Source organism: Nicotiana sylvestris, chromosome 8 (assembly GCF_000393655.2).
Source record: "Nicotiana sylvestris chromosome 8, ASM39365v2, whole genome shotgun sequence".
NCBI classification, from domain to species: Eukaryota; Viridiplantae; Streptophyta; class Magnoliopsida; order Solanales; family Solanaceae; genus Nicotiana; species Nicotiana sylvestris.
In genome coordinates, this window is record NC_091064.1 from 148,201,575 (window position 1) to 148,216,544 (window position 14,970).

Genomic DNA, 14,970 nt, shown 5'->3' on the forward strand with positions numbered 1-14,970 from the left:
CCATTTTGATATAGGGCTGGAAGGAATGTTTTGAGTTGCTTCCCCTACTTGATATGCGTGTTGGAATTAGCACACATTAGTGTATAGCATCTATTTTGGATTATATGCAACTAAGGGTGTCTAACGGGTGGGTCGGGCTGGGCTGGGTAGGCAAATTTGGGCCGGTTATGGGTTAGGGCTTATAGGGTTTAATGGGTTCGGGTTCATCCGGGTAAAAAAATGAACCGTACGGGTTACGGGTACAAGGGGTCGAGTCGGTTAGTGTAATTTTTAATTTTCTTTTTTGTATTTTGTATAACTATTGTAAGTTATATTAATATAAAGTAAAAATATAAAGAATACAATGAAGATGGGAAAAATTGCACTTATAAATTACAAGTGCTACATTTATTTCAAAATTCAAACTTACAAATTGAAAGGTTTACATTTAACAACAAGTAAATTAACGAAAAAAGAGTAAATTTAAAGGTTTTGCATTGCCTTAATAAGTTCTTCATAATCAATATGATAAGATTGGCCTTCTTCTGGAGTGTTAAATTCAGATGGGTTGTCATGTGTTAATATATCTTCAAGTTCCTCGTCTTCTAGGCTATCAACATCTTCACATCCTTGATTTCTTCGTTCCGATCTAATCCAATCTCTGAAACATACTAAAACTTTCAAAGCATTGCTTCCCAATGAGTGGCGAGTGTCTCCAAGTTGTTGTCTTGCTTGGCTAAATGCACTCTGATGCAACAGTTGAAATTGGCACATTCAGCACGTCGAGTCACAGCGGAAAGAACATGAAATTGCTTTCCATTCTCATGCCACCATCCCAACGGTGAAAATTCCTTTGTGTGAGGCTCTTTTTGCTTCTGCAAGTAGAATTGAAGTTCATCAATGTTCCTGCTACTGGTTTGAGTGTTAGAAAATGTAGAAAAAATATTAAAACTATCAAGGTCTTCATCATCATCCACAGTAGTAGAAGTAGTACAGTGCATAGTGGGATTAACATTGCCTACATTAAGAGCAACGTCATCAATTATATTTGCATAATAATTATATAATGGTTGTAAAGAATCATTTAGCTTGTTCATACAAACATATATATATCTGGGGTTTCAGTTGGTCCAATCTCAATATAAATATATAAAGCATTCATTAATTGGTGACAATCAGACATCTTAATGGAAGGATTTAAAACAGCACCAATTAAGTAAATCGGAGGAATTGGAAAGAAATATTTTTTTGAATTTTGCTTGCATTTGTTCAACAACATCCCTATATTTTTCTTTCTTCTTAAATTTAAAGAGTAGAAAAGAAATCCAAATCAATCATTTTTGTTAACTCCTCACAATCCTTCATTTTATTATATTTCATAAATCCTCCAGTAGTAGGGTTTAGAGTTGCTTGATTTTCATCTACATCATATCCTCATTCTATAAGATGCTCAATTCTCATATGTCTACTAAGTGTCTGAGTCCCCCCTAATTGTCCTTCAGTCTTATGTTTAAAAGTATCATTACAAAGTTTGCATTTAACTCTATCAGTACCTTCTATTTCGTCAAAAAATCGCCAAACCTTACTTCTTTTTCTCCGATTAATAGTCGGGGCCACAGGTGGTCTACTACTAGCACCACAATCACCACCCCTGCTACCAGCTCCAGCACTACTTGGTGCAAGTGGTATCTCATCTTCCATTTCTAATTCACTATCTTCTATACCGAAATTTTTCTGTAATTGTTCATAATCTATATTATTATCAGGTAATGTTTCAGGAATATGTGTTGAGTCATTTAAATTACTACCAGATGCTGAAGTAGTAGTACTACCTCTTTTTTTATTTCCCCGATTAGTAACCTTATTACAAACTCTTTTTGCAGCATATAACATATTAAGAAAATTTAACTACTAGCAAAAATTAAATATGCAAATAAAATAGTAAATAAGAGAAAGAGTTGGAGGGAGTACACCGAATTCGGCAATAAATTGAACACTTGATGATTTCGCAACTCCAATATTACCACGAAGAAGCGTCAATTGTTCAAACTTCAAACTTCAAATATTAAATAATACGATAAATGAAATTCCAAAAAAAGTAAGAGCCAAATACTTAATTGCACTTTAGGTGAAGACGGAGAGAATGATAATTGAGAATATGAGTTTGAGAAATGAGAGATGAGTGAAGAAATGAAGAAGAGGAGGTGTATTTATAGTTTTTCAAAGGACTAATTAGGTAATTACAAAAAGTGTTTATTTTTATTAAAAAAAGCCCAAAAATGGGCTATTTTTGCAAATCTGCCGTTGGGCAACGGCTCCAAGGCCAGAAAACCGTTGCCAACAGTCAGAAAAAAGCCCCACTATATATTTAAAAAAAAATTAAGTAGCTGGGTCGGGCTGGTTAACTGGTTCTATAGTAAAATTCATTGACCGGGTTTGACCGGGCCGGTTAACCGATATCCCCAACGTAAACGGACCAACCCCTTACCCCATTAACCCAGCCCCACCCGGCCCCCTGTACCGGTTTAGGCCGTTTCTGGTTTTAACCGGTCTGGGCCGGTCCGGTTACGGTTAAATCTGGCCCATTAGACCCCCTTATATGCAACACAACAAAATAAACACCGAAATTTTCACGTCGTCATTTTGCTGACGTGAAACATAGTTGTTTAGAAAATATATCTGAATCTATTGGGATTTCAAAGATGTAAAATATTTGGCTGTAGAACATTACAAAATCAATCGAAATGTCTACTCAACTAACAACATTTGATATGTAAAAACATGATTTCAATTTGATTCTGATCAAATAAATGAATATTACTCTTGTAAATTTGTAAAAGCTATACTAAATGATGTTTTTTAGTATAAGAGGTGTCGAACATCTTGAGATCTCAAAAGAACCGTCATATGAATTTAGGAATGAGGTCTTATCAAAGCGAGGTTTTAAATTTTTTCCATAATTTTCCTATATTTTTATTAATTTACCCAAAAATTTATTTCCAATTAATAATTACAAAATGGCATTACAAATGATTTCAAAAGCATTTCTTGATTTAATTTATTACTTATGGTCCTATTAAGACCAAATTATTCCATAATTTGCCAAATTGGCATTTTTTGGCTATAACTGCAATAACTTTGCAATTAATCCTTGCCTCCATATTTGCATGAGGCTAATCCCTGCCTCCACATTTGCATGAGGCTAATCCCTGCCTCCATACCTACATGAGGCTAATCCCTGCCTCTCCATCTGCATGAGGCTAATCCTTGCCTCTATACTTGCATGAGGCTAATCCTTGCTTCCGTATTTACATGAGGCTAATCACTGCCTCCCTACTTGCATGAGGCTAATCCTTGCCTCCATATTTGCATGAGGCTAATCCCTGCCTCCCATAAGTATTCATTATAATTAGTACAACCATAAAAATCATATCTATCTCTTTTTATCATTACTCGTGCAAATACGAGGATCTAAAACAAACATGAAAATTTAAAAGAGATAATACGAGAATTGTATCCGATGAAAGCAACGTTACTCTTTCTAAGCTTATTGGCAACTCTAAATTTCGATATTTCCTTTTCCTGTCTTTTGATGGATATTGATTTGTGTCTAAACATGAGGATACTAGTTTTTAAGGGGTAGTCCACCTTTACCGTAAACAAAATCTTCACGTGCAATTAAAAGAATCGAGTTTTTCCTATAATATGAACCAATTTATCTATTTTCTCTAGGTTTTATAGTTCTCAAACATTATCAAGGTTTTTCTTACAAATGTATACATTTATCCTTAAAAAGCTCACACTCCATTATTAGTACTTTCAATTAAGGTTCAATTATATCCTTTCTTCTTCTTTTTTATCTACTTCCCTCTCTCCCTCTTTTTCTACGCAGATCTCGAAGCAAATTTAACCCAATATTATTTCACCATATTTTTCTTTCAATATGTCAGAAACCCCAATATAAGATTTTTGCTACTAGTACAAGAAGCCACAAGAAAAATGCAAATGGACGAACGAAGTCTGGAAGCAAAAATGAAGTCATACTCGCCATTGGATTGGAACCACAAGAAATCCACACCAAAGAAATACTTATTTTTTGTATTGTGACATTTTCTCTAAAAAGATTCTTACACAATTTTGAAGATCCATTGTAGAAATCACAGGGAATCTGAAAAATTTATACATATACATGTTACTACTCTAAAAAAATTGATATAATTCTGATACAAGATTGTATTATAATTGTATCAAGTATTATTTCATGTATTGATGCATTAAATACAATTAAGATACAAATTTGATATAATCCTAAGAATTTTCATAAAATTATGATACAATTGTGATACAACTTAAAACTAGCTGTAAACTTAAATTGATACAATATTGTATTATACTTCTATTAATAATATATCAGGTATTATTTTAGGTATTGATGTATTAGATACAAGTTAGATATAAATTGCGATACAACTAAAATAGAATAATGATACAACTGTGATAAAATTCTAAAAATTTATGATATAATTTTTGGTCTTCATCTTCTTCAAGTTTCAATCTAAAATGTCCACTTAAAACCAACTCTAAACTTAAATTCTGATATAATATGGTATTATAAGTGTATTAGTATTGTATCAAAATTGTGTTAGGTATTGATATATCAAATACAATTCAGATACAATATCATACAATCGTAATACAATTCTGAAACTTTTTCTTTTTCGAGTTTCAATGAAATTTTACCAAAAATCAACTCCATACTTAACCAATTTCCCTCAAAATTGAGATATGAACTGTAAAGGATATTTTCAATCATTTGTAAGAACATCCACTCTAAACAAATCAAAAATTCGTAAAACCCGAATATCGAATTCAAAGTTTTAAAACTTTTTGATGGTTGTCAATGGAAAACCTGCTGCTGCTACAATTTTAGAGATAATATCGATGGATGTGCTAATTGTTGAGGCTTTTTAATGGTTGGTGGTGGAATTGACTCAGAGAAATATATGATTGTTTTAGGTCATCACTTGTTTTTAAATTGAATTCTACGTTCTAATGCGTTAAAATCCTCTTTTAGCATCACCTCGATTTCCGGGCGCAGTCCGGGCGCGTAGCCAGAAATCTTATATGTGAAAATCTGTGAAAAATGATAAATTTTGACTATAAAATGAATTAATTTGACTTCGGTCAATATTTTGGGTAAACGGGCCCGGACCGTGATTTGACTATTCCAGAGGGTCCGTAGGAAAATATGGGACTTGGCGTATGCCCGGAATCGAATTTCGAGATCTCAAGCCCGAGAAATGAATTTTTAAAGAAAAATTATTTTTTGAAATTGTTTAAAGGATTTGGAAATGAATTTTGATTAGAACATGTTGGTATCGGGCCCGTATTTTGGTTTCGGCACCCGGTACAGGTCTTATATGTGATTTAAGATAATTCTGTGAAGTTTGGTGAGAAATGAAATTCGTTTGACGTGATTCGGACCTTAAATGCAAAAATTGATGTTCAAAGAAGTTTTGAGAAATTTCATTGATATTGAGGTTTAATTCGATGTTTTTGATGTTATTTTGGCGATTTGATCGCACGGATAAGTTCATATGATATTTTTGAGTTAGTATGTATGTATGGTTTGGAGCCCCGAGGGCTCGGGTGTGTTTCGGAAGGTTTTTGAACTCATAAAAGTTGTAGGTTTTTGTTGTTCAGTGCCCAGGGATTTTTCTCTTCGCGTTCGCGTGGGCACACTCGCGAACGCGTAAGGAAAATCTCCCAGGTGCCAAATTTCTTCTTCGCAAACGCGAGGCTAAGGGGTGATACCCTTCGTGAACGCGACCTAGCATACCCGAACGCGATAGCTTATGAGCCTGGGAAGGGGGTATTATACCTACGCGAACGCGACCACCCGGACGCGAACGCGACCACCTGGACGCGAACGTGAAGGCTCGAGGAGTTAGTTCTCCGCGAATGCGAAGGTCTCTCAGGCCTAGCTCATCGCGAACACGATGAGCCTGTCGCGAACGCATAGACCAAATTCACCCGGTTATTTTAAGTTCCAAAAAACAGAATGTATTACGAGAATTCCACCATTTTTCATAAACTTCATCTTCTCCACACCTCTTGGGCGATTTTTGAAGAGGAGCTTCACCGTAGCTTCATAGGTATGTAATCCTAAGCTTGTTTCCTTCCATTTTTATCAACACCCACTAGATTTCTAGTCCTAAAACATGAGACTAAGGATAGAAAATTAGGGATTTGGGTAGAGTTAGGGTTTTTTGATTATTTGGGAATTTAACCTCGTTTTGGGGTCGGATTTCAAAATGAAATATATATATTCGGGCTCGTGGGTGAATGGGTGATCGAATTTTGGTCCGAACCTCGTGTTTTGACCAAGCGGGCCCGGGGTCAATTTTTTGACTTTTTGGGAAGAATGATGGGAAAGTTATCATTAAGCATTGGAATTGGATTGTTTAGCGTTTATTGATGTTATTAAGTCGATCATGTCTAGATACAATTGATTTGGAGTCAAATTCAAAAGTAAAGGCGGTATTTGAGGCTTGAGTTGGCCGTGAAAGTTCGAGGTAAGTGTTCGGTCTAACCCTAGCTTGAGGGATTAGGAGTTGTGTCCTATTTGCTATTTGCTTCTTGTTAAGTACGACGTATAGGCATGGTGACGAGTATCTGTACGTTGGTGTCGAGCATGACCATGAGTCTTAAATTGCAATTTATTTTGTGTTCTTAAATAGTACTACAGATGCTTTAATTGATGATTCTCGATATTGAGCAAGGATTAAGTTTGTTTTCGTAGAAATTACTTATGATTGAGTATTGGTGTTAGCTGAGATGAGTAGAAGTTGGGTTAAGATTGGTTATATCTGTTTCTCCCTCGCCGGGATGTATTGTGAGACCCCATATGTTTTTTTCTCTTCCCTTACGTAATATACGTAACGTGGAGTGGTTATATTAGGTATATACGATTGGGTATAGCACATTGGGAGAATAAGACTGAAAATGTGTGGTAATATCAAGGAACTAACTAAAGCTTTAGGTCAAAGGAATCCCTTAAACAAAGGTTCGTGGTTAAAGAAATGGCTCGGGTAGCACCCACGCATTCGGAATATATAATGAGTTATGGAACCCACAACCTATCAAATTGAAGGTTTACAAGTCTAGTTCGCAACCAAAAAAATCTCACATCAAACGGACATTGTAGTAAAAAGTTATGACTGTTTTACCTCGGACTGTCCAGGCTGAATCCGGGTCGCGAACCTAGTCGGGTCAAACAAGTGGTATAAGTCGGCAAATCCGACTTGTAAGACCCCAAAACATTTCATTTTCCCCAAAACAGTGAGGGAGCTGAAGAGAGGGTTCCATGGTGTTCTTGAGTAATTAAGGTATGTTTTTAACGATTTCTACCGTTAAAGTTTGTCCCCGTGCCTAGAAACTCAATCTCTACGCTTTGCAATCTTTTCCCCCTTCTATTAGCTGTGTTTGGAGCTATTTTTGGAAGATAGGAATTTGTTGTTCTTGCTGGTTCTTCAAGCTTTATACTTGATTTTCCAAGTTAATCATCTTGGGACTCTTTTATGATTGTTTTTACAAAGTTCTACGGACGTTTCGTCAAGTTAGGGCCATATGGAAAATCTGCCAATTTAAACTCAATTATGATCTGTTTATAGGTGCGTATAAGCTGCATATATATAGTGTTTGCGAAGGACGTAAGGAACAACTTTCGTGAAGGAACTACAGGCATTCGGACGTTCGTTGGGAAAGTATGTTAAGGCTAAGCTCCGTCCTTCCTTTTTGCACGAATTCTTGGAAATTCCTAAGTCGTCAAATGTGATATTTTACTATTCTATTGCTATAAAGACCTTCTGTGTAAGGCATTGGGATCGTAACTGAAGTATTTTCATGATGCTATTAGGTTGATATTTCACTCGTTTGGTTAATTAGGGTATTCGACATCTATATATGTTATTTTGTCGGTTTTTTATCCATATGTCTATATATATGAATTCTTATTCGTCTTTGGGTTGTGTGACTAAACAAAATAAAGGCATGTAGTATTTACGATCAGTCCTTCTTCCTTGTTAAAGTATTTTTTAAAATCTCTAAAATGACACATCGATTTCCAAAAATCTCAAATATAAATTTTTACGTTTAAACTATTAAAACACTTGATTTTTTATATACTTTCCTTTACTAATTATCAAGAAATCAGGTATAAGGACTAAGTGAAGCACCTTAAGCTTTTTATGAACATCTTCAGAGTTAAGTTATCTTTCTAAAAGTCGAATTAAGTTTTCAAGCTTATTTATTCAAAGAAAACATATGAGGTTCCACGAGACAATTGTATGCGATACAAAGGTGATTATGAGATCATGAGGATAAGAGTACCTATGAGCCAAGATTTGCTAAGTTCTTGTTATGGCCTATTATGTGCATTCAAAGTTCATATCATACATGGCATATTATGCATGGACTTCGAGCTATAATTGGAGGTAAGGGGCCTATTTACCCGAAAAACTATATATATTATACAGATGGCCACAGGTTGGCAATATGATACCGGTTAGCTACCGGGAGAGACCGCCTTTGCTAGCATTTGGTTGGGTATGTCATGCATTTGCATCAATATATATGCATTCACGACATACGCTTACACGAGAATACCATGCATAATTGATTACTATGAGGTCGGATGTCGGTCATGGAAGCTATAAGAGTTTCAGTGTCAGGTGGTTTCACTATTATTATTTTTACATCGGCTATGTATGATTCTACTTTTTGCCTTACATACCAGTACATTTTTATTCGTACTGATGTCCCATTGCCTGGGGACACTGCGTTTTTGTTTCGTGCGTGCAGGTCCAGGTAGGGACTCTAGTCGACCCCTCCGCTAGGATTTCGTGGTTCAGCTGTGAGTTGGTAAGCTCCACCTCTTCCTGGAGCTTTCATAGGATGGTTACTTTTGTGTACAGTTTGGGTATAGTCAGGGCCTTGTTCCGACCGTGCTTATGACACTCTTAGAGGCTATTGTGGACATAGTATTCTGGGTTTCTTTTTGTAGCTTTCAGTCTCCAGCCCATAAGCTTGGCATGTATATATATGTGTGTAGGCATGTATGTCCCCAATCACGGCCTCGTCGGCCAGCTAGTACTTTATTATTTTGGCTCGTCTACCTTTGTTTATATGGCTTATTGTTATTCAGGTCACGACCTTAATGTCCAGGCTTAGTATTTCAAATGTTGTGTTGCCCGATCTGTTGGGCCCCCAGTTTAGTTAGCAAGTATGTTTAGTGGCTAACTCGATCGAATATAGTATCGAGTGCCAGTCGTGCCTCCCCTAGTTTGGGGCGTGACACATATTTACTTTTACTGTCGAATTCCTTGCTGGGATAGTGTAGCTTATTGTTGATCCCTTGCCGGGACTCTTGGTATGGTTATTGCTAAAGGTATATAAATGTTATGTTGGATTGGGTTGCATGCAGCAACAATACTATATATGGAACGGGTTGCATGCCACAACAATGTTATGTTGGATCGGGTTGCACGCCACGACAGTTTTAAATGATAGGGATCGGGTTGCGCGCTGCAATAGTGTTATTATGGTGTTGTTGTAAATCTTGAATTATTCTCTCATATTTCTCTTAAGTTTCTGCTAGATTCGATATTTCCCCTGTAGCATGTACCCTTCCCATGTTAATTGTTTATTCCTATTTATTTTCCGCAACAGTGTTAAATGCACATGTTTATTTTCCGTTGTATATTTTCTGAGGCTCTTTTAGCCCATTATTTGCCACGGGAGGTTCGGGAGGTCCGTCTTGACCAGTTTCTTAGCCTGAAGCAGGGGGATATGAGTGTGAGGGATTATATCCATAAGTTTAATTCTTTGGCGAGGTATGCACCAGATATTGTACGTACCGTGAGGGCTAGAGTTCATCATTATGTGGATGGTTTGGGGGATCATATGATTAGAGACTGTAGGGTAGCATCCCTATCGGATGATGTAGATATTTCCCGCATACAGGCTTTCGCTCAGACTACAAAGGACCTTTTCCATCGGATTCATGATACTCGCAGGGATAGGGAGCAGAGTAAGAGGACTCGTACTATGGGGTCTTATAGGGAGCCACGAGGTGATTCAAGCCCCTACTCCATTGATATCCACCTCGATCAGCACGTAGTTTCCCACCACAGATGCAGGGCCAGCGGTTTGATCGTTATATTTAGTCAGGACCGGGGCAGAGCTCAGGCCAGCCTGAGAGCCGTCGACAGAAGCGTTCCGCACAAATGAGATAGCTTATTCCTCCATGCACTCAGTGCGGTAAGCTGCACATCGGGCAGTGTAGACAGGGTTTGAGTGCATGTTATCATTGTGGGTAGACAGGACATTTTATTAGCCGGTTCCCGGGGTTAGGCAGAGGTGCACTAGCTCAGCCTTCAGGATCCACAATAGCCTCTTCGCCCTTAGTCCGTGCTCCCCGACCAGGTCCACAGTCTACTCAGGGACGTGGTAGGGGGAGAGGTGGAGGAGACACCTCAGGTTCTAGTAGTGGACAAAACCGCTTTTATGCACTCACAGGCCGACAGGATTCAGAGGCATTCCCAGATATTGTCACAGGTATATTGACAATACATTCTCATGCCATTTATGCATTGATAGATCCCGGCTTTACATTTTCATATATTACTCCATTTATTGCTGGTAAGCTTGACATGGGATCTAAGTTATTGCCACAGCTAGTTGAGGTGTCTACGCTAGTTGGCGACTCTATTGTTGCTAATCATGTCTATCGAGGTTGTACAGTGTTATTTAATGACCGTCCAACTTCTGTTGATTTAGTGGAATTGGTTATGCTAGACTTCGATGTCATTATGGGTATGAATTGGTTGGCATCTTGTTATGCTAATATTGATTGTCGTGCAAAGTTGGTCCGATTTCATTTTCCGGGTGAGCTTGTCCTTGAATGGAAAGGTAATGCAGCCACGCCCAAAGGTAAGTTTATTTCATACATTAGGGCTTGGAAGTTTATTGCTAAAGGCTGTATATACCATCTGGTTCATGTCAGGGATATAGATAAGGAGCCAGCGACTCTTCAATCGGTTCCTATTGTGAATGAATTCCCGACGGTATTCCCTGACGAGCTTCCAGGAATTCCCCCGAAAGGGAAATCAATTTCGCTATAGATTTGCTTCCTGATACACAGCCTATATCCATTCCTCCCTACAGAATGGCTCCTGTAGAGCTAAAGGAATTGAAGGAACAACTGAAGGACTTGCTCGATAAAGGCTTTATTAGGCCAAGTACATCCCCATGGGGTGCTCCGGTGCTCTTTGTTCGGAAGAAAGATGGCTCCTTGCGGATGTGTATTGACTACAGGAAACTAAATAAAGTCACTATCAAGAATAAGTATCCTCTTCCATGGATTGATGACTTGTTCGACTAGTTAAAAGGTGTCAAATGTTTTTCGAAGATCGACTTGCGATCCGGTTATCATCAGCTACGAGTCAAGGATATTGATATCCCAGAAACAGCACTTAGGACGAGGTATGGCCATTTTGAATTCCTTGTCATGTCTTTTGGGCTTACAAATGCCCCAGCAGCCTTTATGGATCTTATGAACCGGGTATTCAAACCATTCTTGGATGAATTTGTGATTGTGTTTATTGATGATATCTTGATATATTCACGATCGGAAGCCGAGCATGCGGATCACTTGCGAGCTATATTGCGGACTCTCCAGGACTACAGGTTATATGTAAATTCTCTAAATGTGAATTCTGGCTAACTTCTGTAGCTTTTCTTGGTCATGTTATTACTAGTGATGGTATCAAGGTTGATGTCCAAAAGATTGAAGTTGTGATGACTTGACCGAGGCCCTTGAATCCGACAGAGGTTCGTAGCTTTTTAGGCTTGTCAAGGTATTACCGAAGGTTTGTGGAAGGATTTTCCTCTATTTCTGCACCATTGACGAAGCTGACACATAAAGGAGCTAAGTTTCAGTGGACTGAGGCATGTGAACAAAGTTTTCAGGAGCTAAAGAAAAGGCTTACGACAGCACCTGTCTTGACTCTTCCGGATAGCACCGAGGGTTATGTTGTCTATTGTGATGCCTCAAGAATTGGCCTAGGTTGTGTTCTTATGCAGCATGGTAAGGTTATCGCGTACGCCTCCAGACAGTTGCGGAAACATGAACAGAACTATCCTACGCACGATCTTGAGTTAGCCACAATTGTCTTCGCCCTAAAGATTTGGCGGCATTATCTATATGGGGTTCATATTGATGTTTTCACCGACCACCAGAGCCTTCAGTATTTATTTAAACAGAGGGAGCTGAACCTACGACAAAGAAGATGGCTAGAATTGCTAAAGGACTATGATGTTGATATTTTATATCATCCCGACAAAGCTAATATTGTTGTTGATGCCCTTAGCCGGAAGTCCATGGGAAGTCTAAGCCATGTTGAAGCTGATAAGGTCAAGATGACCAAATATCTATGCCAACTAGCTAATTTTCAGGTGCGTTTGGTAGACGTAGAGGGTGGATGCATTCTCGTTCAGAATACAGCAAAATCTTCTTTTGTTACTGAAGTGAAAGAGCGACAACACGAGGATCCTGAACTTATAAAACTGAGGGAAAGTATTCCACAGCAGCGACAACCTTTATTTGAGCTAACTGGAGATGGAGTCCTTAGATACCAGGGCCGCTTATGTGTACCAACAGTCGGAGAGCTCAGCGCCAAGATTCTTTCGGAGGCCCATTATTCTAGATATGCAGTTCACCCCGGAGCGACAAAGATGTATCGGGGCCTTCGACAGATCTATTGGTGGAATGGAATGAAAAAAGATATCGCGGAGATGGTAGCCCAATGTCCTAACTGCCAGCAAGTTAAAGCCGAACATCAGGGGTCTGGAGGCCTAACTCAGTGTATTGAACTTCCATTATGAAAATGGGACATGATAAATATGGACTTCATCACCGGTTTGCCTCGGACTCCACGGAGGTATGATTCTATTTGGGTAATTATTAATAGGCTTGCAAAATCTGCTCATTTTCTGCCAGTTAGGACGACATATTTAGCCGAGATTATGCCAAGCTTTACATTCGGGAGATTGTGCGCCTTCACGGGGTACCATTATCTATTATCTCTGATCGAGGGGCTCAATTTACAGCACATTTTTGGAAATCTTTTCAGAAGGGTCTAGGCACGCAGGTAAATCTTAGCACAACTTTTCATCCGCAAACTGATGGACAGGCAGAGCGTACTATTCAGACAGTTTAGGATATGTTACGTGTTTGCGTGCTAGATTTTAAAGGAAGTTGGGATGATCATCTACCTCTTATTGAGTTCGCTTATAATAACAGCTTCTAAGCTAGTATTCAGATGGCCCCTTACGAAGCACTATACGGACGGAAGTGTAGGTCGCCGATCGGTTGGTTCGAGGTCGGGGAAGCAGAGTTTCTAGGTCCTAATTTAGTCCAGCAAGCAGTGGAAAAGGTAAAACTTATTAGAGACCGGTTGCTTACAACAGAAAGTCGGCACAAGTCTTATGCAGATATTCGACGACGAGACTTAGAGTTTGATGTAGAAGATTGGGTTTTCCTGAAAGTATTGCCTATGAAGGGCATCATGCGATTTGGAAAGAAGGGGAAGCTCAGCCCCAAGTATGTTGGACCGTATAATATTATTCGAAGGATTGGTAGGGTGGCCTACGAGCTTGATTTGCCTTCAAAATTGGGAGCAGTCCATCCTGTGTTTCATGTATCTATGTTGCGTAAGTGCATTGGAGATCCTTCACGTATTACGCCCATTGAGGATATTCACATTGCTGAAGACTTATCTTACGCAGAGGTACCAGTAGCTATTTTAGATCGGCAGGTAAGAAAGCTTCGAACTAAAGAAGTGGCTTCCGTGAAAGTGTTATGGCGAAATAACAACATCGAGGAAATGACCTGCGAAGCTGAGGAGGAAATGAGGAAGACGTACCCCTACCTATTTACGACTTAAGGTGAGTCTCATTTAAATAATTGGAAATTATTTATTTACAACACTTAATTGGATTTTTAAATGACAAGAAAGTGCAATTTAAATTTCTTATTGCGAGATAGCTATACGAAGCCTAGTAGTTGGAATCTTCAGAATTTGATTTATGCTTTGCAAATGTAACAAATATAGCCTCGCAAATAACGTATTAGCGGGAAAAAAAATGAAACCAAGGAATTGATTTGACCCATTCGCGGACGAATGCTCTTAAGGGGGGGAGACTGTGAGACCCCATGTGTTTCTTTCTCTTCTCTTACGTAATATACGTAACATGACGTGGTTATATTAGGTATATACGATTGGGTATAGCACATTGGGAGAACAAGACTGAAAATGTGTGGTAATATCAAGGAACTAACTAAAGCTTTAGGTCAAATGAATCCCTTAAACAAAGGTTCGTGGTTAAAGAAATGGCTTGGGTAGCACCCCGCGCGTTCGGAAGGTTTAAGTTAACTTGCACCTATGGGATAAGACTAAGAGTGTCTAATATGATAATAATAGTGTATTATGAGGTATTATTATATCACACGGGTCACATGTTAAGTTTTGGAGTCAAGCAAGTTGCGAAATAAAGGTCGGCAAAGGTTATCGTAAATTTCTCTAATAATTTTTCTAAACTTTGGGTCTAATGTATCAGATTATTTCTCCCAATATATAATGATTTATGGGACCCACAACCTATCAAATTGAAGGTTTACAAGTCTAGTGCGCCACCAAAAAAACCTCACATCAAACAGACATTGGAGTAAATAGTTATGACTGTTTTACCCCGAACTATCCAGGCTGAAATCGGGTCGCGAACCGAGTCGGGTCAAACAAGTGGTATAAGTCGGCAAATCCGACTGTAAGACCCCAAAACATTTTATTTTCGTCCCAAAATAGTGAGGGAGCTGAATAGAGGGTTCCAGGGTGTTCATGAGTGATTAAGGTACGTTTTTAACGATTTCTA

At 38.5% G+C, this 14,970-nt stretch overlaps 1 protein-coding gene across 1 annotated transcript; it reads left to right on the forward strand.

Annotated features, from left to right (window-relative positions):
• Positions 1-9,714: 9,714 nt before the first annotated feature.
• On the forward strand, positions 9,715-11,162 carry LOC104227933 (uncharacterized). The gene is made up of 2 exons (XM_070154692.1): positions 9,715-10,069; positions 10,363-11,162. Exons 1-2 carry the CDS (start codon positions 9,715-9,717, stop codon positions 11,160-11,162), a joined length of 1,155 nt encoding a protein of 384 aa, XP_070010793.1.
• Positions 11,163-14,970: the final 3,808 nt, after the last annotated feature.